Below are 25,758 nucleotides of genomic sequence, written 5' to 3'. Positions count from 1 at the left end.
GCCCACCTTGGGTGCTTCCCTGGCCATCTGCTATGGGTCTGAACCTCTGTTCAAACCTCTCCCTTCTCTGTCCGGCTGTCTGCCTTTGGGCTCTGTGTTTGTCGGCGTTCTTCACCTATTTTGTCTGCAAGCCTGTTGCTGGTACCAGTGTTGGAAATATTTTATTCTACCTTGTCTCACCTCTCAATTAGCTCATGGACGTCTTTTGACAACCCCCCCCCCAAAAAAAAAAGTGGTTTTTAATTTAATGTAGTCTACTTCATTAACGTTTTTCTCAGTGAAAAATGATTTTTGAACACTACTTGTGAAAGTCTCCCCTACTTGACAGCATAAAGTTACTTCCTAAGTTATATTTCAGGACTTCACTTGTTGTACTTTTGCCCCTGGGACCTACGATCGATTCAGAACTGATTGGTGTGGTTTTCCCCCATCCAGGGTTGCCCACGTGGCTGAGGGTCACTTGCTGAAAGTGTCCTCTCCCTCTGCCCTGAAGACCACTCTTGTTGCAAGCTGTGTGCACAGACGTGAGGGTCTTTCTCTGCGCTCTGTGCTTGGTGTGTGTGCGAGTGGGTTCACACGGGTCCATTCTATGCCTGTTGCTACAGCATTGTCCGAACTGGTACAGGGTCTTCAAGAGAGGGAATATTTTGCCCTACTTGAAACTTTACATTTCTATATAGGTGTTAGCATCAATTTGTTGTATTTAAATTAAAACTGTTGGATAACAGTTGGAATCATATAGAATCTATAACTTGTGTGAAATTGAAATCATTATGGTATCAAGTCTTCCAATCCACAAAACAGGTGTATCCATTTATTTATTTAGATTAAAAAATATTCTCCAAAAGTAGCACATGGTTTTCATGGTGCACGATTTCATTAAAATCATCCCTAGATGTTTTCTATTTTTTATACCATTGTAAATGACATTTCTCTGTTGAATTTTTGCTGGTATATAGAAATATAGTCAATTTTTGTATCTTCACCTTTTTCCAGCAATCTTCCAAATCAAACAATCAACCAAACAATCAAACAAATAATCAATCTGTAGATTTGTTGGAATTTTTCTATTTAAAAGACAAGTTTATATCTTGTTTTATAAACTTTACAGCTTTTATATCTTTTTCTTTCCTATGATATGAGTCAGACTTCCCATACTACATGGAATAAAAATGGAAAAGATGTGAAGTATATTTTTATGTGTTGTGAGTGTGTGTGTGAGTGTGTGCACCTTCAGATTGAAGGATTTCCCTCTGAGTCATGATTTCCTGTTACTTTTATTATAGGCAGAACTTACTGAATCGAGCGGCACCACTAGGCCCCATCTGTTCACATTTTCTTCCAGAGTAAAGCAAGTGTGTCCCTGCCTGAGGTGGCTGTGTTTCCTCCTGGTGACACACGCCTGCTCTGGCTCTGGAATTGCGGTCACCTGCCTTCACATGCTGGCTCCCGTGTTCTGAGAGAGTCATGCATGAACAATGGCATGGTTTCTTCCTCGCGGGTTTGTAGAATTCTGCCATGAAACCACATGGCCTAGAGTTTCCTTATTTTATTGGTGGAAAGCTTTTTAATTTGTTGGTTTTATTTAACATTTGTAGGACTTTTTAGGATTTCTATTACTTATTTATAATTTCTTTTCTTCTTCCTCTTCTTCTGCAGGGCTGGGGAAGGAACCCAGGACGTCACACAAGCTAGGCACGAGCGCTACCACCGAGCCACATCCCCAGCCCTCTCTTCCTTCCTGCTAAAATAACTCTGAGAGAATTTGCCTGTTACTCCTATTGAGGTGCTGTCTGCATTTCTGGGTATTATCCCCTTGTTTTTCTGGGGATCCTTTGACGATCTTCACTTCTTATTGGGTGGTATTCTTTTGACTCACTTTGTTCATGTTTCTTGGGTTTCCTAAATCAGAGGAAATTCTTCTCTCTTCAAATCCTGCTTCTTCCCCCTCCTCTCCATTATTGCTAGTGGAGCTGATTAGACGTGCTGGACTTCTTCCTCCGTCCTCTGTGCCCCGGGCCCTCTCAGGTTCCATCTCTCTCTCCAGTGCTGCATGAGGTCGTTCTTCTGACCTGGCTAGTTCAGGGGTTCATCTTCAGGTACACCCAAGCTACTGTTCAACTCACTCACTGAATCTTCTTTTCATTTGTTATATTTTTCCACTTCACAATCTCTATTTCACTCCTTTTCAAATATTTTCTCTCACAGTTTAAAAACTCATGTTGAGGTTTGTTCAGCCATAACGCTCTGGTCAGGCACAGAAAACACAGGCTGACTGTGTACCTGTGCTGACCGTCTCTGTGACCTGGCTTCACTGTGAGTCTGATCCACCAGGGCCTGCTTCTAGGGATTCTCGGTCACCCGGGCTTCCCCGTGGAAACGCCACACGGTGAGGAACAGGCTTGAAGCTGCGTGTTGAGTACATGCTTACCTACTTGGACTGCGGATTAAAGAAAGAGAAAGCTGTCTTTTCCTTACTTCTTGGGGAATTTCAACATTTCTTTCTCCTTCCTTCTTTGCATCTAGTTCTGATAGGGCAGCTTCATTCTTCAACTACATAGTTAATCCAGTACCGACTTCCTGTCTTGGCCTCCTACAATGAAAGAAAAAAAAACACACCCATATATATGAAACCTTAAAGGTGAGTGTCCTAGGGACACACCCCCCATTGCCTCACCTCATTATCGGCCATTTGCTCTTTCTCACCAGGGAATTAGGAAATGGCTCCTTCCCTCCAGCTCCTACCATGGCTCAGGAATTTCCCTATTTCCACCTCTGACCGCTGGCCCATCTAGTTCCCAGCCCTGAAATCCTCAGAACCTTCCCCTGCTGGGACCCTGCTCCAACCACACCTCCCACCCTTGCAGCTCTCCAGCCCTGGCTCCCACTCTCATTTGCCCTTTGATCTCATGGAGGGCGACATCAGAGGAAGGACAGGAGCTGACCACAACGCGGTGAGTCAGAATCATGTGCTCCAGGGCCAGGGGTGCTGTGGTCATCCCAGGAGGAGCAGGTTCACCCTTCACGTGCTCTGCCAGGTTACGCCTAAGGAAAGAGGGAAGGCTCCTTAGATGGTATTTAAACTGCCTTTCTGTGCATAAACTCAAAATCGTGTTAATACCAACACATAACTTTTTTCTGCAAATATAAGAACTTTTTCTATCCCATTCAATGACATTAACTTCCTTAAGAATCCAATTTTTAAAAAAAATTATGAATTCTCTCCCCAAGAATTCATATGTACACAATCAAGTGCAAGTGTCTTAAGGGTTCCGCCTCCCCACTTTGGGTTGGCCAGTCTTAGGTCGGCACCACAGGCTGCTACAAGCTTGCAGACCAAGCCCCCCTCAGTGGCTCTCTGAAGCCTGCTTCCCTTGTGAATTTTGCATTGAGTATGCATCACATTTACTGATATCCTGCCCTCCTTTCCTGACTGTTTGAGTGCATAGCCTATATTAACTCAAATTGGAAATCTTGATCCTTGGGGAAATCATGGAGATGTTCTTCAGGATTTGGGAATCAAGCAGAGAACATTTGGATTAGCATTTTGTGCTCAACAATCCTGCTGTGGAGGATGTTTTGTGAGCCACAGATTCCTGCTAAATGAGACTGCATCTTTTCCACACCCCACCTGATAGAGTACAAGAACCTTGGGTTACTTTCCCCAACATCCCCACCCCTTTCAGCAGAAAATAGTTTGGAGATGTTGTCACCCATGTTTCCACAGAAATGGAATGTAGAGATTGACAGTGGGGAAATGGAACAGTGGTCCACTTTATGCTTTGAGTATAACCCATGCTGCTCTGCCACTGGGGGGGAAAAAAGACTGCATCTTTTTCTGGCAAGACACCTTAGTCCTCACCAAAACTAACTATCAAAGAAATGAAACAAATCACCTTCAACAAGGATCTGTGTGTCCGCATCTATGTGTGTCTGTTGGTTTGTGTGTCTCTGTGTGAGTGTGCATGTTTGTATAGGAAAACATTCACATTATCCCATAACCTCAATGAAAATTGGAACAAACCAATGACATTGGACAAATTATATTATAACACTGTGTGCACACATGGCTATGTGACAAGAGATCACACCGTGATGTACACCTGCAATGCACCAATTAAAAAAATGGGGGAAAGGGAAAATCCAAAGTAGTGACCAGTGAATTTTCACCTGCTCCATAAGTTGGCTTGAAGCTCCTGTCTGAAGACATCACAAGTGGGTAGCACACGGGCTGTCTGGAGATGGGGACTACAGGACAAGCCCTGGACCCAAGTCAGGCAAAGGAGCCAAATGACCCCGTGCTGTCCTGGGCCATGGGCTACATGGGGTGCCCAGAAGGTTGGCATGCATGACACTGCCAAGGGTAGATGTCATGCTCGCCCGCAACGGAGAGGAGCCAGTCATTACCACATCTGGTGTCAGGCTTCACCTCCAGGATCAGAGGGTACGACAGCTACATTTGAGACCCAAGGCACTCTGACAGAAACATTCACTCTCTTCACTTCCCTCAATTTGGAAAGGACTCCGAGAAGAAAAGCAATGTCAGTAAGACACCAAGGTAACAGAAGACTTAACTCTCAGGTCCTGATGGAGGCCTCACCAAGCCTCCTCAGACTGGCTCCTGCTAAGGGCATCTGTCCTGCAAACGCACTTTGAAGACCTCGGGGCCAGGCTGCCAGTGGATTTCTCCCTGGTTGGAGGCAGGCTCACAGATGGCAGAGCTCCTGCACATCTTTATCACCCACAACCTGAGCAAACCGAGCCTGAAGCTCCACAGGACTTGCTCCTAGGGACCAGGGGCTAATACAGAAGGGCACCGCGATGGTGTCAAGCCTGTCACCACCAGATGCAACTCCGACTCCCGGCAGCCTGGCGCTCCCCCCTTCCCGTGAGGGCGTTGGCCAGAAGTGTGAGGTACCACTGCTGGTACCACTGTCAGTGGACGGAACTGGACACTCGAGCTGGTGCAGGATCCCAACAACCCGATCAGGGTCCCAGCGCCCACTGTGCAACAGGAAGCCAAGGCCAAGCCTGGCTGAGGCCTGAGGGAGCGAGGAAGGGAGGACCAGGTGCCTCCAGGGGCACCGCTGGGCCTGGCCGTGAAGAAACCTGGACCAACAGGAGCCCATCAAGTTATTCATTCTAGAAACAATAATGGGCTTCTGCTGTGTGCCGGTCACTGTCCTGGAGGCAGGAGACACAGTGGTAGCCACCTGCTGTCCTCACAGGTGCCTTACGAGAGCTGGTAATGGCCCGAGGCAGGAGACTGCTCCCCTGGACGGGGACTCAGGGAGGAAGAGCAGAGGCTGGGAGCTGAGGCTGGGAGCTGAGGCTGGGGGAGCGCAGGCCCAGGCCACCCATTCAGGGGGTGCCTGGGGACTCCTGGAGAAAGGTGTCGGCTGGCTGAGACCCAAGCAGGGTCTGCCGCAGAACATCAGGGATCCAGGTGCTTGGCTCTGCATTCTTCTCGCCCTCCACCACACTCCCCATCACCTCTGCCACACACCCCTTCACTCCACCACACACCCCATCACACACCCCTTCACTCCACCACACACCCCTTCACCTCCATCACCAACTCCTTCAACCTCCACCACACACCCCTTCACCTCCGCCACACACCAGATCACCTCCACCACATACCCCTTCACCACCACCACACACCCCTTCCCCTCCACCACACACTCCTTCACTGCAACATGGGTTGCTTGTTAGTTTTTGTCTGTTTGCAAACATTTCTCATTTCTGGGTTTTGTTCGATTGCTTTGCCACTCACATGCCACACAGGGCCACCTGGCGACCTCCTGTTTTCTGGTGGGGCGTTCTCTGTGCACTCGCTGGGCTCTGGCACTTCAGGAAGCGAAGGGCAGGCCTTGTTCCAGGCTGACGCCCGATGGGTGGTGGGTCCTCTGTCCCCATTTCCCTGGGCTGGACTTCTTCCTGCCTGGTGTCTTCATTCGGGACCATGAAATCCAGCTTTCAGAAGCAAAGAATACTTTGATTTTGTTGTGGCTGCTTTCATTATATTTGTAATACGAGGAACAATGTTTAGAAAAGAGTTTGGGACAGTAGGGCAGCAATGCTCACTTAAATGGGTATTTATTTATTCATATTTTAAGTTTTCCATTGTCTAATAAGTGCCACTTTAGGAAGTAGTGTCTCGTTGCTGAGTGACGCTGCCTGGACCCCACCAGGCTACGCACTTCTGCCTCCTGCCTGCTGCCAGATCATCACAGGGTGGCAACTGAGGGGGCCCTTGGGGCCAGAGGAAGGTGGGTCTTTGGGTTCTGTTTTTAAGTTGGATTCAACAATAGATTTTTGTCTCATTACAACCCCGACTGGCCCCGGTCCCCTGGTCACCAATGCCCCGAGACACCCCCACACCACCACTCAGGGCAAACGGACTTCTTCACTCCTTACCCTCCAGGGCAGCCACCGCCTGCTGGCCGGTTTCTGCACCCACAAGAATGCCAGCTCCCCCAGAACCTCCCAGATCTCCGTCCCAGGCAGGACAGAGTGTCACTTGTGCTGCCACTAGACCCAGGGTCACTGACCAGACCTCCAGCTCTGCGCTCAGCGTGCTCATCTGCAAAGCGGCCGTCTCTCTCCATCAGTCTGCTCAGGTGGCACCAAACAGAGAAAAGCAAACACAGGGAAGCTGTCAGGCTCAGCACCCCTTGAACACACACAGGCTGCTCTGACAGGTCCTCCCACTGCTCCTGCCGGAAGGCTGGGCCAGGACTGCCCCAGGGGAAGCCCCCAGCCTCCATGCATTGTGTGGCTCTGCTGAGCCCCTGCAAGTCCCCCCAGTGTGGAGCCACATGCAATCCCCTTTTCTGACCTACTATTAAAAGTAAACCTGGCATAAAAATGGGCCCAGGCCCAGGGAGCGTGGGCTGAGGGGGTGCACACTGCCAGGGGGGCCATGCCCAGGGAGCGTGGGCTGAGGGGTGCACACTGCCAGGGGGGCCATGCCCAGGGAGCGTGGGCTGAGGAGGTGCACATGTTGGGGGGGCCATGCCCAGGGAGCATGGGCTGAGGAGGTGCACATGTTGGGGGGCCAAACCCAGGGAACGTGGGCTGAGTGGTGCACACTGTTGGGGGGCTATGCCCAGGGAACATGGGCTGAGGGGGTGCACACTGTCGGGAGGCTATGCCCAGGGAGTGTGGGCTGAGGGGGTGCACACCGTCGGGGGGCCATGCCCAGGGAGCATGGGCTGAGGGGTGCACACTGCTGGGGGGCCATGTCCAGGGAGCATGGGCTGAGGGGTACACACTGTTGGGGGAGCCATGCCCAGGGACCGTGGGCTGAGAGGGTGCACACTGTCAGGGGGCTATGTCCAGGAAACATGGGCTGAGGGGATGCACACTGTCAGGGGGGCTGGCTCATGGACAGGCTGCTGGCAACACCCTGAGGATGGCTCAGGAATATGCCATCCTCGCTGCTCCGAGTCCCGTGTGCACACCCACAGTGTGCAAGGTCACTCAGTTGTTTACACACTAGGGATGACACATGCACACCTAGGGGCACGCTAGCTCACCAGAGGGGGACAGTCCCAGGGCTGGAGTGTGGTAAGATATGTTTGGAGCACAGTGCCCCTCACCTGGGGACAGAGGCCATGAGACCGTGCCTGGCAGGGAATCCCTTCAGGCCTTGGCCAGCCTGAGAGTCCAGGGGACCTTGGATTACCCTTGACCTGTCCCCGTCAAAGTATAGACTCCTGGCGTCAGCACCGGGCTCTAGAGCCAGTGAACAGCCAGCGGCCAGTGTTAGCCAGCGGCCAGTGTTAGCCAGCGGCCAGGAGGGACTGTGGGCAAGGCCTGCCAGGACATCGTCCCCCTTCTGCGTGGCTTCCCCTGGAGAGACCAGAACACCTGTGACAAAGAAGCACTGTGTGAGCTCCCACCTCCACACAGGCTCAGCCGACAGCCCTGGGGGGCTCCTGCTGAGCCATGGGGTCACCAGAGCAAAGGTGGGGGAGTCAGGGTGGATTCCTCTCAAGCTGACTAGAGAGTGGCCATTTGTCTCCACACACGCCACACAGCAAACACCAAGGCAGAAGCAAACACGAGGTCTTTTATCAGCCCCGGGAACAGCTGTTGGGTAAACTGCCTTCCCTGGGGAAGGGCTCCAGCCCAGGGGGAGACACACACTAATGAAGGCAGAGTACCTGCCCTCCAGGCGTCCAGCTCTCAAACAGCTGGGACCATCCCCCAGGAAGGTGCGGAAAGGCCCCCGCCCCATGCAGGGTTGGGCGGAGAGAAGGCCATCTGCAGGGGAGGACTCCAGGGGAAGTCATGGGTGGCCCAAATGAGGGAGAGGAAGAGGAATCAGGGAGTGAGTTGGAGCCAGTCTGAGAGGCAGGGAGCCCTTGGCCTGCAGGGAGCCTGCAGGTAGTTGAGCTGACGGAGCAGACGTCAGGGGGTGCGGTGTACTTGGATGCCTCTGGAAGCGCGCTGTAATGCCACGCACTCACGTCTGAGTGTGCAGGTGCTGGGGTTTGCTGAGCGTGGACACAAGGACGCGAGCAGGCCCCACGAGGTATGCCAGGGCCTCTGGGTGTTTCATAGGCACCTTTCCTCAGAAAGTGTGGCCAGATGGAGCAGGCCAGGGGCTTGGCTCATCTGCTCCAGGACCCCGCCCAGAGCAGACTCTGAGCATGGCTGCCAAGAGGTCAAGTTTTCCAAAGACTATTTTTTTCCAAACAGGTTTTTCATAGTCATCTGCATTTTTGGAGTCCTTCATGTCTGTCTGTCTGTGCACAATATAAGAAAACGTAATGCCAGCTACGGGAAAGAGCAAGCGGGCTGAGGAAACTTGGCCTTCAGCCTTTCTAAACTTAAGATTTTACAATTTTTATTAGTTATGCACATGGATAGACTGTCTCCTTCCCATGTCAATTAAATACCATGAGCTACCTCCAGGAGTTCCCTGTGCTCTTAAGAGGCCATAGCTCCACTGTGTGACAAGGTTACTTGGATGTTGTCCTTGAACCGGCCACAGATCTCTGCCTTTCGGCTCCTTTTGTGGGTAGGGGGTGAGGAGATATGGCTGAGCCACTGCAAGAGAAGACTGTGACCATGGGGTTGCCATCCCCTCCTGCTGTGTCTCCATAATTATTTGGATTGGTTTAATCCAAACCAAAAAATATATATTCTGGAGACGCTTGAGCAGATTGAGTGTAAGGACGGCAGTTCAGGAGCCGGCCTGGGATCAGGGGCTCACGCTGGGCCTCAGAGGCCAGAACACACTTCTCGGCCCATCTCCATTTCCCCTTTCCCACTGATTAAAGCAGGCCAGAAAATTACTTAAGCCCTTAGATTGCAACAACAAAGGCTTGGCTTCTCTGTTCAATCAAAACTGCTTGGCTGCCTGATTCAAATGCTAATAGCGGAGCCTGAATTGGTCCCTAAACCAGGGAGACACCTCCTCCACCCTCCAAATGACCAGAAACTGGCTCCTTGCTACAAGAATCCACAGCAGTCTCCCAGCTGGACATGTGCAGTGGCCTCGTGGGAAACAGCCCGGGGGGTGGACTCTGGGTTTCTGGGGAGGGAAGGAAGGGGCTTTTCCCCCTCACAAGGCTCTGACCCCTGAAGACTTTGGTCTCCACCTTTAGGACCCATCTCTCTGCTGTGTGTTCAACAGATCTAGAGAGCTCTTGAGCCCTTTGAGGAAGAGAAAGGCCCCAGGTTCAGAATCTCAGAAAAGGTGGCCTTGAAACGCTAGGAGGTCCCAGTGAGTCCTCCAGGCCATCACAGTGCCCTCCGTCCATCTCATTCCGAGATGGCCTGGCTTCTGTGTCCTCTAAAGAAAGGACACAGTTTCCCAGCTCCCTGCCAGTCTCCACTGGGAGTGGGCTTCTGCACGACCGATGGCCAAGAGACATGTGCTTGCTTCACACCCCCCAGCCCACAGAGCAGGATGGGCCACGGATCCAAGTTCAAGTCCTGGCTCTTAAGGAGCAATGGTGAGCCGGGTCCTGAGGTTCACTGTGACCCCACCAGTAGTGCCAGGGACACAGAGAGGCCAACCCCCCCATATCTCCACACAGCTACAGGAAAGTACTCCCAGGACACATAGGACCTCTGGCAGCAGGCCAGGGACCAGAAGGCCTTCCATGGCTGAGGACCCCCAGCCAGGCTACCTAAAGTTCTGGGTCTCCATCTCAGAGGGATGGTAACCGTGCCCTATCTGATGGCCTTCCAGAGCATTTGGTGGCCTCCTGAGTGGCAATTCTCTAACACACTTATGTGCAAAGACGATTGTGGAAAGACATTTAAATTAGGCATTAAGGGCTGGGGTGTAGCTCCAGCATGCACAAGGGCCTGGACTTCATTCACAGGACCACAAAACAACCAAGAAAAAAAAGGCATTAAAATATGTTTTAGAAAGGAACTCACCTTCTGGAGAATTCCATGTTTGCAAGAGAGGTTGAATACATCTGATACAAGCGACGAAGATAGATCTTACTTCGGGAATCCTTCTCACCTGTTTTACAAGCGATCTTGCTCTGTAAGAAATATTTTGTTGTGAAAGTATTTGTGCTTGTGTCTCACCTTGGAGATGGAATCTGCAGTGGTCAAGGATGGGGACAGCACGGGAGAGCATGTTATCACACACAGCAGCCGTACACTGTCATGATTCACCAGGGCTAAACGTAGCAAGTTACTCCCCCTAGTTGGCATGCATAATACTTACGATATGGGTGGAAACCTTCCAGCAGTGTAAATTATCAGCAAGGTAAAGGGTGGACAGCAAGCTGGGCCCTCTGTCCTGCCTCTGGCCAGGCTCATTCCTCTCGCAGTGGGAAAGAATCACGGTGAGTTTCCTCCTTTCTTTCTTCTCCACTATTGATTCTCCTGAGTCTCACTTTGAACTCAGGCCCCTCTGGCTTCTCTTGGGCTAGCGGTGCTCTGAAGCCCAGGGTGGGAGGAGAGCTGCAGGAGAGCAGCGGGATCGGATCGCCAAGCCCCAACACTCACCTTGCCCTGTCCTGGGGCTCGTCTTCCCAGTCTTCCTGCATCTTCTCGCTGTTGACACCTTTTCCTCCATTCGGTCACTTGAGAAAGAAGGCCCTTGGGGAAAAGGAGACAGATCTTTCTACACATCCTTCAGTGCCACCGTCAGCCAGTTGTGCTCCTCCTCTTTCACAAGGACTTAAGAAGTGAGAAATACACCTTCTCCTCTGGCAGCTAATGCAGAGAGAAAGGCCCCTGCTGAAAATCGAGGCTTGGACTCGACTCAAGACGCAACAGAACGGTGGCTCAGAACGGGCCTCCTGATTTTAGGACATGGCGCACGTGCCTCATGATTCAGGTCTGGCTGGATGGCGCTGGAGCTGCCCCTGCGCCCTGACAGCACCTGGCCATGTGCAGCCTGTGCTGGGTTAAGCCCGCACCAAAGGCCATGTGGATGGTTTCTGCTCACTTGTTTCTGCTCCTCTTGCTGCTGGCTTCACGGGTTTGGGGAATTTCGGTCTGAGCCTGCCTTCAGATTTTTCTCTGTCATTTCTTCTAGAACCATCTCCTGAGGAAAACCAAAAGGGGCCCAGTGCAGTGGGCAGTCAGAGCTCTCTGGGTCAAAGTCCAGCTCTGGCTCCTTTTCCATCACTACAGGTAGGTGGTCTGGCCTGCAGCCTCACTTGACTCCTTTATTTTGCCAGTTTAGACCTCGATACCCATCGATTGTGAGGACAAGAAATGCGGTATGTAAGACTTGCACAGTGTGGGAATCTCATGTGCATTAGCTATTGAGTGGACGGCTGACATCTCTGCCCATGTGGCCCTTTCAGAGAAGGCTGGATGCCTCTCTGACTCCTCCTACCTCCATGATCCCCTGCAACAGCCCTGCCCTCACCGCAAGGTGTCCCACATCATTTCTGTTCTTGGGACACACCAAGCTGGCTCCTGCCCACAGCTGTTGAGAGCCACAACCAAGTCAAGATGGCGCCTGGCATTTTGCCAGAAGGAGTGGTTGAGAAGTAACATCAGCGAGCCATTAAGATGATGATAATTAAGTTAAGCTGTGTATAATTATTAAGATAATGACTGATTGCTGTAACTGGATGATGCTAAATTGAAACAGGCTGTGTATTCAGTTGTGTATATAAACCTCTGCTGTCCGGCAATAAGAGGGCTCCTGCTACCTCGGGTGCCTGATACTTTTGAGTTCTCGCAGAGTTCCCGTTGAGTTCCCGTTGGGTTCTGGCAATAAAGTAGTTCCTGTTTGAACCTACAAGTGGCTCGTGACCTCCCGGTTATTTGTGCCCAGCCAGACTGCAGCACACAGCCTTGGGCACCTCTGCTCCCTGGCCTGGAAGGTTCTTCCACATGATGTTGTCGTGCTGGGCTCCTGCCAGTCACTGCAGCTCTCCTCAGTGAAAGACCTCAGTCACCCCATCAAAGCAGATAAATAAGAGTGAGGGTGGACATGAGGCTGTACCAAAGCACTTGCCTATATGCACCAGGCCCTGGTTCCACCCCAACGCTGCCCAAAATAAAAAAGATGGAGTGGAGCCGGGTGTGGTGGTGCACGTCTGTAATCCCAGCAGCTGGGGAGGCTGAGTCAGGAGGATCGGAAGTTCAAAGCCAGCTTCAGCAACTTAGTGAGGCCCTTAAGCAACTCAGTGAGACCCTGTCTCTAAATAAAATACAAAATAGGGATGGGGGTGTGGCTCAGCGGTCAAGTGCCCCTGAGTTCAATCCCCAGGATCCAAAAAAAAAAAAAAAAAAAAGATGGAGTGGAGGCTGCCTCACTCCTGCAGCAGGCAGGAGCATCCGGCAAGGTGCAGACAGAAGCAGCCGTGCACCAGGTGAGGAAACGAGGACTGGTGTCAATGGGAGCCAGCACCCCACACAGCACCCGCAGCAGATGGCGCGGATGAAAAGGAAGCCTTGGGCAGAGCAGGCAGAGATGCAGCCCTGCCACGGGCATCCCTTGGCCACGCTTAAATCCTCCAAACGGCGCGGGTCACCACATGTACTTAGGTCATTAGAAGCTTTATCGAAACATGAAGGATCTTCTGGCTTCTGTGGGAGCACTGTATTCCTCTAGGGAGATCATGGTCCACACAGGTATGTCATCTTTGTGTCACTGTGACAAAAATATCTGACAAGAACAACTTAGAGGAGGGGAAGCTTATTCAGGGCTTACTGTTTCAGAGGTCTCAGTCCAAAGGTGGACAAGTCCATTGCTCTGCGCCTGAGGGGAGGGGAGGGCATCGGGGCAGCAGACCCCAGGGGAGGACATCAGTGTTCTGGTGAGAAACCTCCATCCTGGAACTGCCTACATCCAGGAACAGTTGAGGAGGTCACCTCTCGCCACTCTAGCTAGACCACACTCTCCTGTCAGGCTGCCTCTTCATGAGGCTGAGCAAGAGGCCCTGGGTCCCACAGTGTCCCTACTGGCACTTTGCTGTGGTGTGCTTGCCGTTCTTGCACATCAACCCCTGCATAAGCCTCTTGTATGAAGGGCAGTTTGTCCCGAGACACAGAGCACCCTGTCTGGAGGACACGGCTTGCACTGGTGTATTGAACAAGCATGAAGGGCAGGTGCCCAGTCAGAGGGTGGGAGGAGACCTCAGCTCAGAAGAGCCTGGACCTGGTCAAGAGAGGGGAGAGTGTGCATGTGAATGTCCCTCCAGGGACCCGTCTTTGCCCAACAGGCACCTGGGTGGCATGCAGATGGCTGGGTTTGGAGTGTGCTAGCAAGGACAGTGATGAACAGGGGACCGAGTGGTGCCTCAGGGAAGAGGGAGGACGTGTGTCCCTGCTCCCCAGGGCCCGAGGCAGTACGACCCAGTACGTTCGTTGCCAGGGACGAAGGATTACAGGAGCAGTTTCCTCGTGGCAGATTCGTGGCACTCCCGAGGCCTGGGTCTGCTCTGCAGGGAATCCACTCTGCTGCCTGCCGAGCTGGCTCCCGGAGCGCCTGGCTTCCTTGGGTAGAAACCATCACAGGCTGGCATTGCCAGCCACATGCAGGCCGTGGGCCCAAGGTTGCTACAGACCAGCAGGACTTAGTGACAAGACCCTGGCACAGGAGGAGCTCCAACAACCAGGAGGTAGACAGTGCTTCTCCAAGAAGCTGGAGCAGCGCCTGCAGGACGCGGAGGCGCTGGGGGTGCAGGGAGTGTGCCCGTGGCTCCTTAGGAGGACGTGCAAGGCCCAACCGGAGGCCTGAAAGCCAGAGAGATGGTGGCCAGAGAGACAGGAGTGCTGTGCGGGCTGAGGCCTACCTGCAGGAACACCAGGAAGGTTCCGCAGGGTTTGCGGGGGAGGCCAACACTGTCATAGAGGCACTTGCCACCATTGTCTGGGTAGATACCCAGGTGAAAAGAGCAAGAGTGGACACCAGAAGGCCTTGAGAGGTCAAGAGGCAGACAAGGGTGGAGCAGCCCAACGTGGCCATGGTGGAGTGGCACAGACAGCTGCCAGCCGAGAACTGCTGGCAGCCTGGGATAGTAGCAGGACATGGTGGGGGGGGGTCGGGGGTCAGCCAGGATTCGCTTTCCCATAGCTCTTCCCATTACCACGGTTCAGCCTCACAGCAGCCTGCAGCCCTCGCAAGGGGCGCAGAGGCTGCCCTAGCACCTCACAGCTGGCCACCACGCATGCTCCCCACAAGCTCACTGAGTAAGGCCTCCCGAGGAGCAGGTGGTGTTGGACTCACACACATGTGCACACACAAGCACACACACACACACATCCAGGACTTCTTCTGCTAAAGTACCTAGAAGTGACAGATCAACTAAACTCCTGGAGTCTCTTTTTAAACAAAAAGAGAAAATGCTGGAACAAAGTGGGAAAAGAAAGGAGCCACTGGACACTAAGATCAAAACAAAGCCACAGCTTTAGTCTGCTCCTCACGTCACGGTTCCTTTATGGTCAGAATCAGGAAGCCCAAGGAAGAAGCCGCTGTCGGCAACGCAGCCTAGAGCACCGTGCAGGTGTGCGTCTGTGCAGATGCCCACTGCACCTCCAGCTCAGCAGCCATTCCCCATTTGCTCATCCTGGTGTCATCTAGGACACAGAGGGCCATCCAGAAATGGTATTAAAATGCTGGGGACCATGCAGACCTGAGTCTCGAGCGCTGGGAGGAAGCGGATCTGTCCTTGTAAAGCTAGCGGTAGCCACTCTCAACATAATACCTGGGAGCCGTTTAAAAAGGGAAGAGGAAGTGGTCAAAGTCATGCTTTTTTGCAAACTTCAAAGGTTGCCCCCTCCCCCCTCTTTACATTTTACTGTCTGGGGAGCTGGCTCGTCTGCAGCTGTTGGCAGAGACTGTGTCCCGGTGTCAAACCTGCCTCCTCAAGGCCCATAAAATTACAGCAGGGAAGCGTCGCAGGTGTGGAGAAGGAGCAGTGCCCCTTAATGATCTCCCTGACACCCCAGGCTGAGCCGCCCCGCAGGGAGAAGGGGTGGAAGAGGGTGGCAAGGCGCCCTGCTCACACAGCCAGGGTGCTGGGTCCGCTATTTACAAGTGGAGTGTGCATGGACCACAGCTGGAGAGACACACGGCCCCTGACCCCCACGGATCCCCAGGTCCCATCACCTACCAGAAGAAACCTCGGTGCAATGCAAGTCCTGGGTAGCTCAGACCCTAAAGGAGGGAAGCGGGGGTGGGGGACGCCAGATTAACTCAGACACTCCACCATCCAGTCAGAAAATGTCACACAGCATCAAGCCCCATCATAAAGTGCTTCTGAAAACACAAGGTTGTTCTTCCTCATCAAACTGGGAGAGATGGGTAAAAATCAGACGTGTTTTCAAAGATGTCAGATTTCTGTAGGTATTTATAGGAAACATTTCACCACTTCTCTTCAAGTGATAGAAGAAATTAATAATTATAGAACACCTATGAGCAGATTGTAGTGAGACTTGGCAAATCACTAGCTCATCATGCCTCAGTGTTTTGGGCCAGTATTATGAAACAGAAAGGGGAAAACAGAAAATCTCTGTATCTAAATCAATCTTAAATGGTTTCTATTGGTACTATTGGGCAGATTGAAAAATGCATGTATTTCTTTAAAGAAATGGAAAAGTGAACACAGCTCTTCTGCAAAAGAAAGCAGGGCAGGACCAGACAGGGGCCACCCTAGTCTAGATCAGTCAGCTCCTTGGCATTTATTAGCGCACTGTGCAGGGAGCAGTGGGTACTTTGCCCCCTGGGGTGGGGAGGCTGAGAGCAGCAAAGAAACCAAGCACAGGAAAGAAACAAGAACAGCTCTGTTTTCGCCCTGAGGACATTACTTTATACAGGGACACCCAACACCTTAACACAGAATGGACTTCAACACATTTTAAAACTCTCAGCCAAGAATTCACAATGCAGTTCCAACTACCTTCACTCTTTAATGTTGTGTTTGCATCCTACATAACACTCCTTATGAGGTGATGATTTCAACCAATTTTATCCCTTGGGTTCCAAACTTTAAATTCTACAAAAAAACTGGGGCTAGGGTAGGGTGACCCATGGAAGCATTTCTAGTGTTGGTAAAACACATCATTCAAAATCAAAGCCACCTTTTCAACAATGTAGAATCAGGTGACAATAAGAAAAGCTGTCCTCTGGCAAATGGGCCCTGAAATCTGAACTTCATCAGGCATCCTCGGGCCAGGGTCTCAGCATATAGGCCTTATGCATAGTCCAGCCCTAGTTTGTTCATTTATTTTATTTACTTGTTTATTTTTGTTACTGGGATTGAACTCAGGCACTTAACCACTGAGCCAGATCCATTCTCTTTTAATTAGACAGGATCCTACCAAATTGTTTAGGGCCTTGTTAAGTTGCTGAGGCTGGCTTTGAACACGCGACCCTCCTGCCACAGGTGTGCAGCACCACACGGGCCCCAGCCCTAGCCTAAACACTACAGTGAAAGATGGTGAGAGAGATGGCTTTCTTAACTTAGACTCCAAAAGATACACAGCACATTTGGATTTATTCTTCTGTAATTAAAATTCAGAAAGGAGAACCACCAAGTTAGCATCCCAGACTAGAGGGCTGCAGATTCCAGCCAAGGGGCCAGATCTGTGGTTTGACATTTTTCAAGTGTTATTTTAAAAAGGGACAGAAGAGGACTGCCCAAGAGACCAGCTGTGGCCCAGCAGACCTAAAACAATGGCTCCCCCGTCCCTGCCAGGAAGCATTGCCCTAGATCACCAGGACAGCCAGGAAGCCACTCTCCAGCAGGCCGCCCCCACCTCTTCCTGAGCTCTCAGGTGCCAGGTAGGAGCTCCCTATTTCCCGGGAGCCAGTTTTACTCATTTCTGTATTCCTGGTTTAGCTGTTGGAGGCTATGATGGAACATTTTTCTTAATGAAGACATCCGTCCACGGAGATTTCAACAGTATTCCTGTTCCGGGGGCTTCTGAAGGTCTTCCCAGGATGGGACCAGGCTCCGCCTTCTCACCTGGACACTTTGTGTTGTTGGAAGAAACCGCCTGGGGTGATCCAAATCTTAAGCACTAAACCATGGAGATAGGATCCTTCCATCTGGGACAAGACCACATTCCAGGCATAGTCCAAGATTCATTTTATTGCTAAAAATGTGATTAAATAAATCATTTCCCACAATACGATGCCTGTGCTCCCTAGTAAGACACATGGATCAAGCAAAACTGTGTATCCCATCGTTTCCCATCAGGAGAGAGCACTGTGGCATTTCCATCTGCACTGCCAAATTCCTGTGGTGCCCTTTTTGTCACTTGGGGTAGTAGACCACTCATGTCCTGAGGCTGGAATGTTAGAACTCCCTCTGTGTGTACCTCACATTGTTTTTAGACATATTTGGGGTGGATAGAAAATGATACATTTTGAGAAAGTACAAAATTAACATCCTGTATTTATTTATGCATAGGTACAGACTCTAAAAAGAAAGAAAATCAAGTAAGAAGGAACTTCATCCAGGATTTTCCTCATTTTATTGATGATACACTCCCTCATTACAAACCCCACAAAAGCATGTTTTCCTAGAACCCAGCAAATTAACGTGTGATCCTGGCTTCTAAGTGGAGGATATAGTTCGTCCCAAGCACCAATGACCCCATTTGGCTTGCGTCTTTCGAGGTCATTAGTGCCATTTGTACTTCCCAGGGCTGAGGCCACATTTCCCAGCCGGCAGATCCAATGGCGAGGCCCTGGAACTCTACGACCACGTACTCAGCTTGGCAAGGCCAGGGGAGTGCATGTTGTCTGCCACAATTAGGCAAAGCGTGTAAAATTCCCAACCGAAGCTGTAAAGCATTTCTAAATCTGCGTACCTACAGGCAGTCCTGCCAGTGTCGTCTCTGGGTCCTCCCAGTTTGTTTCTAATCCCTTTGCATAGAATTTACTAAGTCAGCCCTTTACAGCCCAGTGGGTTCTGCCAAGCTGCAAGGTTTGGGGGAGACAAACAGACCAGAGGGATTGCTCAGGAAAGACTGCCGGAGGAGACTGGAGGAGAGAGGAGGCCCAGACTGCCTTCAGCATCTGAGAAGTTTGGGGAAAAGAAATATTTCAAAGCATGAATGCAACTCTCGTTGATTAAAAGCGAACCCCTAAGTGGGTGGGACGCCTTCTACCCAGCAGCCGGCAATCGTCTTCACAGGTGGTGTTACAGATACACTGGCCTCTGACATTGGCTGCGTGCTGTCTTGGGATGCAGAACCCCTGTCTGAGCACAGCTAGACTCACGTTCGCTCTTCCAGCCAGGCGCTCTTCACCTGCCTGAGCCAGCAAACACGTGCTGCGTGGAGGAGGGGCAGGCTGCCCAGCACCGGGTTCCCCCCCGCCGGAGCCTCTGCAAGTGCAGGATGGACCCAGAACAACAGCTCATAACCCCGCTGCCCACCCAGCAACCAAGGAGATGCCTCTCAGGCTGGGTCCCAGTGAGACAAGTGTCCCGGGGCCCAGGGAGCTTTGGGTCCCAAAGCAGATATGCTGGCTGATGGTGAAGAGAAAGAGGGAGGATCCTGCTTAGGCAAAGTCGAGTATGAAATCATGCTGACTAGCGGGCAGAGGCGGATTGATGGGCTCAGGAACAAGACGCTCAGTCCTCACGGAGGAGAGTCCAAGTGCTGCACCAGGTGGGCCTGGAGCTGTGGGCCCACTCCACTGAGGAGCTAACACCTGTGCAAGGACCAGGTGTGCCCAGGGAAGCTGGAAAGAAGAACAGTGTCCTCTGGCTGAGTCCCCGGGAAGGTCGGCAGAGGTGGTGAGGTGTGAGTGTGGCCCAGGTAGAGGCGGGAACAGTGGGCAGGGGAGGGGACACACTGCTCCAGCCCAGCCTGTGAGACGGGGAGCTGCTCAGGCCAGAGGCCCTCCATGCTAGGTCTTAATGGATCTGAGGTCACCCATGTGACAAGTGCCCCACAGGCCCTCCCTCAGTCCTGGGAAGCCTCCTGTGGGAAATCCGCATGCAGGAATTCCATGGGTGGCGAGGGCCCGGGTCCCCCACAGGCTCTCCACCCAGCCAAGCACTCGCCACAAGCCGGCCTTGGGTGGTGGGTTTTCTCCTAAGACAACCTCAAAGCCAAGAGTGCAAAGCCCTGTCATGGCAGAAAGGAGACACCACCCCTGTCCTGCACCAGGACCCAACCTTGGAGTCGAGGGGGAACACTGGGTGGGGCCATCTGGGGGCCACTCCTGGCCACAGGGACCAATGTGGAATTTCAGAGTCCCAAATTCCAGAGCTGGGAGCCACCCACTAAGAGCGGGTCACCAAAGAGACTGGGAAAGGTGACCTCTGCCCACCAGGCCTCAAGTGTCTGCAAACTCCCTAAAATTTACACTGCGGCTTTTTACCAAGAAAAGTCAAGTCTGGGTAAGAAAAATGAAGGTTTTCTTTTTTAGGAATGGACTATCTGCCTACAACTGCATTTGGCAAAATGGTATATCACCTTGAAGCCTGGAGTAAAATAAATTGCAGTCTTTACAAGCCAAGGCAAATGTTCAAAGGGGATTCGGGCATAAAGCACAGATGGCGGAGGGAAGGCAGAGTGTATTGTGCCGACACCCACAAAATGCAGATTTTTTAAAGTGCTTGAAGGCTGTTTACGGTCCGAGCACCCAGGGATTGACCCCTCTCAGCTCCAAGTACAGAGGAAGCCGTCCTAAGTGTCACCGCTACACACTGCAATCCAGGACTAGGGCCCTCCCCCCAGGAGTGGCCTTTCTCATTCACACACCACCCCAGCCTGAAAAGCCCCCTTTTTGAGAGAGAACCTCTCAGAAACATCTGTGCAAAGCCGTAACTCTACCCATTTCTTCCACATTTAGTGAAGTGATTAGGGCGAGTATTTTTTTTTAGAAGGACACCTATAGTAAGATGAAGCAAGAATAGGAAAAGTGGATTGCTGATGGTCAAGTAGGGAGAAAACACGGAGAGGGAAAGTGTTCCTGCTGAAATGGCCTCATTAGCTCTTATTTCTGATCCTTTAGTTATTTTCTCATACCAAGGAGTTTTGTTTTTAAAAAAGTGAAACTTAAACTGCACATACATTGTCACAATTAAAAATTACTCTACACCCCTTCTAATCCCCAAAATCAAATTTCAGTACAAAAGATACTAAAAAATCACTAAAATGATAGTCATTTGAGAAGTTGGTTCATCTTTCTACCTCTCACAGTATATATTTTGAAACCCACTCCAATGAGTGCTTTTTAATGGATGGACAGATGGGCAGACAGATAGATGTGTGGTGGGTAGATGGATGGATACATAGCTGAGTGGGTGATATTTAGAAGCAAGGATCTAGTTTTTAGAGACACACCCACCCCCCAAAAAATGATATTGCCTTCTGAAAGAAAAGACAATAATAATACACCCCCAGTTTCATCTTCACAGAGAAAACATTTGCTTACACAATCTCATTGTCATATACACAAACATAGATTCTATGGTTAATGTCCTGAGAATACCATTTCACCCCCACAGTCCTGGTGAACTTAGTTATTAAGTCGACAGTAACTTGGAGATATCAAGGCCACTGAAGAGTCTGTGCCTCTTACCTTCAGAGGTCGTTGCTGAGATTCTTCTTGGGTTCGAGGCAGACAGGGTTCCTGTCCCAGAGTAGAGGCCCTGGTCTGTAAAGAACAATAGCCAGTCTCAATCCTGATGGTTGGCGGGCATCCAGATCCCAGGTGGGACAAGCCTTGGGGCCGTTTCAAAAATGAAACACCTCTTATTTATAAATATTACAATTATTTCAATATTTCTAGAACAAAAAATATATTCTTAACATACATATTTGTTAATAGACATGACTTCCTCACATTCACATACACACAGTCTTTATATCTGGTCTAGATTCTCAGCATGTAACAAATGCCCAATAATAGTTGCCTAAATTATGTTGTTATTTTGTATCATTTTTAGAGGAAAATAATCTTTGGAGCCTGACAATGTCCTTCTATGTGGACACTAGGGATAAATTGACAGAAAAATTGAGCTAGTTGTCTTACAACTTCATATTCATTCAAAACTGGGTAAAGTCTCATTACTTTGTATCTAATGTAATTGGTGTGGTTTTGTTTTTCTTCTCTGAAGGTCAAAGGGTTTTACTTCCTATAGATCAACAGCAAATATTGTGTCACATACACTGAAGGAAAATGAAGGTTTCTATATGAACTATCTACTAAAAATTAGTTGTAATGTAACCGACTTCAATCAGAACTTCATTGCTAAGCTATAAACGCTTTAAAAGTGTGAAGAATCCATAAAAGTGAAAATTCGAAAGAAGTGAAAACTAGGGTCAGGAGTGGAGAAGGTAAGGCCCTCTCACAGGTTTCAGGGCCTGTCACTGAGCAAAGGAGCCCAGATTCAGCCTCTGAACCACAGCCTGACGCCTGAGGTGAACTGCGCCTGTCCACAGAGCACGTTCCTAACGTCGCATCTGACACTGTCCCCAGAGCCAAGGCCCTAGAGGACAGAATCACCCCTGGAGACCCATCCAGGAGCTGGGGCTGGGTGAAGCTTGGTGGGAGGTTCACGCCTCGCAGGCAGGAGGTGGTGGTTCAGCCCCCGCACCACAAAGGGGGAAAGAGCTACAACTCTTTCATCCCTGAATTACTTTCAGGATATTTTAATCTTAAAACTAGCGTGTTTTTTCTTACTAGCAAGAAAAAAAGGAGGAATTCCCTGGACAGTGCAATTCAGGGCCAGCAAGACTCAGGGAAAAGGGTCCTCCTGAACAATTCAACACTAGTTTAAAGGAACAGAGGAGCTGCTGCAGTATGGCACACACAAAGGCAGTTACTAAACAGCCCCAGCACGGCATCACCCTAACGACCGTCGGCCACAACGGTCCCCCATGTTCTGTGCTGCGTGTCACACAGCACCTGCTGTCTTGTCCTGGCTGCAACTAAGCCACAGAGACCTGCCAGGGTCAGTGTCAGCCAGACCCGGCTCAGTCACCTGTGGCCTCTCAGCAGCCCACAGCTCCCCTCCAGCAGCCTCCCCAACCCCACAGCTGCAGGACAGTGCTTTCCACCTCACGTCCCACTCCCTGCCCCACCAGGACCAACAGGGTATGTGACACAGTTCTATACCACATCTTTTTTTTTTTTTAATATTTATTTTTTAGTTCTCGGCGGACACATGTTTGTATGTGGTGCTGAGGATCGAACCCGGGCCGCACGCATGCCAGGCGAGCGCGCTACCGCTTGAGCCACATCCCCAGCCCTCTATACCACATCTTTCAGCGTCTGTTTATGAGATACAGTCTGGCCACGGAGGGCCAACCTGTGTGTTGAGGGCCACAACCGAGTCGGGATGGCGCATGGCATTTTTGCCAGAAGTAGTGGTGGAGAGGTGACGCCAGCAAGTTCCCGCGGAGTTCCGGTTGAGTTCCAGTTGAGCTCTCGCGGGGATTCCCGGAGAGTTCCCATTGGTTGGGGAAGTGCCAGAGGTGGGATATTTCCGGTTGCTGGTTCCTGGACTAGCTGCGTGCGTTCGGGAGAATTCCTGGGGAGCGTATGTGGAGTGTGCTGGTGGAGTTCAGAAATAAAGTTTGTTCCTGCTTCAGTGGCTCATGATTTGTGCCCAGCCAGACTGCGGCACCTGTGGGCTTACCTGTGTGCACCACTTACTCAACCTGCACCTGTCTCTGAAGCTCTGCCTACAGGCCAGGCACTCCTTTCAGCATGCAGGACAACAGTGAGCTCGTGTAGAAGCCTTCCTGCCCAAGGAACTCATGTCAGGCCAAGGGAGTACCCAGACCAGTACATCCGAATACATGCAAATCAGCCTGTGGCTTTTACAGCACAGGAGCCAGCTGCAGGCTTGGGCAGAAACCCAGAGATGAGCTGGGCACACAGAAGGCAGTGTCTCCCAGGCCAGGCCAGCACAGCAACTCCTCCTGGGCCTACACCATCAACAGATGAGGGGTGCTTCCCCTCTGCTGGCATCTGACCAGCCCTGTGCCCTGCTGTGACTCAGAGTGTGGCATAAGTGACATCCAGGTATTATGGGGACAGACAGCTGGGGCAGCTTCTTTCTTAGAAGAGGGGATGGGGATATAGCTCAGTGGTAGGTAGCTTCTTAGTATGTGTGAGGCTGTGGGTTCAGTGCCAGTATTCAAAGAAAGAAAGAAAGAAAACAGAGGGCCACTGTGGAAAAGGCTGGCTGCCCTCACTTGGACTCTCTTGTGGGTGTGGGAGGACAGAGAGGAGGAGAGAGACCCTCAGCTGTCTTGGAGGTCTTAGAGTTCATCAGCTCACAGCTAAGTGCAGTCCCATACTTGAGCCCAGGAGACCAACAGAAGATCCCCCTCTTACCCCAGCCAAACTCAGCCACCATTCCACTAGGCTCCTGGGCATTCTGGTACAGCAGTGGACAACCCCAACCCCACAGCTCTCCTGTTGAGACTGGACTGCAGCTGTGTGCTGGGCTAAGGGCAGCAGCTGGACAGACTCCACAGGAGGAGGGCCTGGTTGGACCTAGGTGGTCACAGATGTGTAAGAAGGCTCACATTTGGGTGGGGGTATTGCAGTATGGTTCTGTCTAAGCCTGGCTCTGATGAATCCTGAACAAAGGGTCAGCGTGGTTTACTGATGTGGACAAGGTGAGGGCAAGGTCAGTCTTAGAGCTCGGTAGCTCAACCTGACCTCCTTGCAAGAAGCTGTACAGATCTCATTCGGATTCTACTCTAGGCACTCACAGTCCTCGGAGGTAGGAGGGCCTTGCTCTGTGGGTGGCTCTGCCTGAGAGGCAGGGTGCTGACTCTGGGAGCAGGCAGAGTGGCGGTGTCACCTGTCACAGAGAATGCATGGCAATCCTTCCACTCCATGCGCAGAGCAGGAGGAGGCTCTTCTTACAGCAGGAAGGGCCATTCTGTATGGTTCTTCCAGAGCCCTGCAGCAGTTGCTTGGAGAGGAACATCAATCTCAGGTTCTTTTTAAAAAGAAAGTGTGGATTGGGTGGATCGGGTGTAATCCCAAGAAGTGAGTTGTCTCTGACCCTCATGTTCACAGAGAGGGCTCAGCACTAGAGAGAGGAATGTTAAGTCCCTGTAAACAGGAACTTCCACCCGAACAGTCCTCAAGTCCCAGAGTCGCCTCACTTGGACTCTCTTGTACAACTGCGTTGGGCAGCCGGGTATGCTGGTGGCGAGTTGTCAGAGGGAAGGAGACTGATTCTTGCCAGTCCCTGCTGCTCCTTCATGGTCTCTCTGTCAGGCTCTGGGGCCTCAGTCCTACATGCACGTTTCCAGGGAAGCCCACCCACCTCACTGGGAACATCAGTCATTCATTCTCTAAGTCATTTATCCATTCAAGGAATCTTTACTGAGCATCTACCATGTGTCCAACAAACTCCTAGTTATGTTTCTTTTTTCTTGCAGTATTAGGAATTGAACCCAGTACCTCACGCATGCTAAGCAACTACTCTAAAACTGAGCTACATCCTCAGCCCTTTTTATTGTTTTTATTTCAATAAAAAGTTTTATTATATTGTCCAGACTGGCCTTGAGATTGCAAGCCTCCTGCCTCAATCTCCTGAGTACCTGGGATTACAGGCATGCACCACCACACTTGGAAACATTCTGAATATCTGAAAGGAGTTCTTGTTTAAGAGTTGGAAAACTGGGACTGGGGGTACAGCTCAGTGGCAGCCGAGGGGTATGACAGTATGCACCTATAATCCTGGTGTCTCAGGAGGCTGAGGCAGGAGGATCGCAAGTTCAAGGTCAACCTGGGAAAGTTAACAGGACCCTATCTCAAATAAATAAATAAATAGGGCTAGGGGCATAGCTCAATGGTAGAGCATCCCAGGGTTCAATTCCAGCACCTAAATAAATAAAGTCAGACAGCCTATCATTAACAGGCCCAGAACCACAGCTAATTAAGTCTGGACATCTAAGCCCCCAAGCTGAGGTAGTGCCTAGGGCTCTGGCTTTCAAACTTGGGTCTGTCCCTAAGTCCCTAAGGGCTGGTTAAAACCCAAACTCAAAGTTCTGGATTCAGGAGCTGCACTGGGCCTGAGAGTTTGCATTTCTAGCAAGTTCCCAGGGGCTGATAACCCAAGACCACGTGCCAGGGCTCAAGGTCACACAGGACTGAACTGTCATGGTAATGATGAAGAATGCACCCCAGCACACTGTGCACAGCTCCAGCTGGGGCAGCCCACGCCTACGTGCTCAGCCATCCACTGCATCATCGCCCCTGAGAGAGGCCTCTGCTCCAGGACGGAGTGCAGCAGGCTCAGGAGCCCTGCAACCTGCCTGGCAGAAAGGGGTTCAGTCTGCTGCGAAATGACCCATCTCATCTTACACCACCAG

General features: G+C 51.1%; 1 protein-coding gene across 8 annotated transcripts in view; it reads right to left on the bottom strand.

The window, feature by feature from the left end:
- Positions 1-804: 804 nt before the first annotated feature.
- Positions 805-25,758, bottom strand: part of LOC125617601 — a 78,163-nt gene continuing 53,209 nt past the window's right edge. For 7 of the 8 annotated variants that reach the window (XM_048805840.1, XM_048805845.1, XM_048805841.1 and 4 more), the window contains 7 exons: positions 20,993-21,067; positions 10,987-11,079; positions 10,405-10,514; positions 6,555-6,615; positions 5,777-5,976; positions 2,946-3,045; positions 805-2,593 (listed from right to left, as the gene is read on the bottom strand). In XM_048805840.1, coding sequence (XP_048661797.1) covers positions 2,543-2,593; positions 2,946-3,045; positions 5,777-5,976; positions 6,555-6,615; positions 10,405-10,514; positions 10,987-11,079; positions 20,993-21,067 — 690 coding nt within the window. In that variant the 3' untranslated portion in view covers positions 805-2,542. The remainder of the gene's footprint in view (positions 2,594-2,945; positions 3,046-5,776; positions 5,977-6,554; positions 6,616-10,404; positions 10,515-10,986; positions 11,080-20,992; positions 21,068-25,758) is intronic. The other variant, XM_048805842.1, reaches the window with a different exon arrangement.

Source organism: Marmota marmota, unplaced genomic scaffold, assembly GCF_001458135.2.
Source record: "Marmota marmota marmota unplaced genomic scaffold, marMar, whole genome shotgun sequence".
NCBI lineage: Eukaryota > Metazoa > Chordata > Mammalia > Rodentia > Sciuridae > Marmota > Marmota marmota.
The sequence above is the reverse complement of the archived record's forward strand: the minus strand, read 5'-3'. Positions and strand labels throughout refer to the sequence as shown.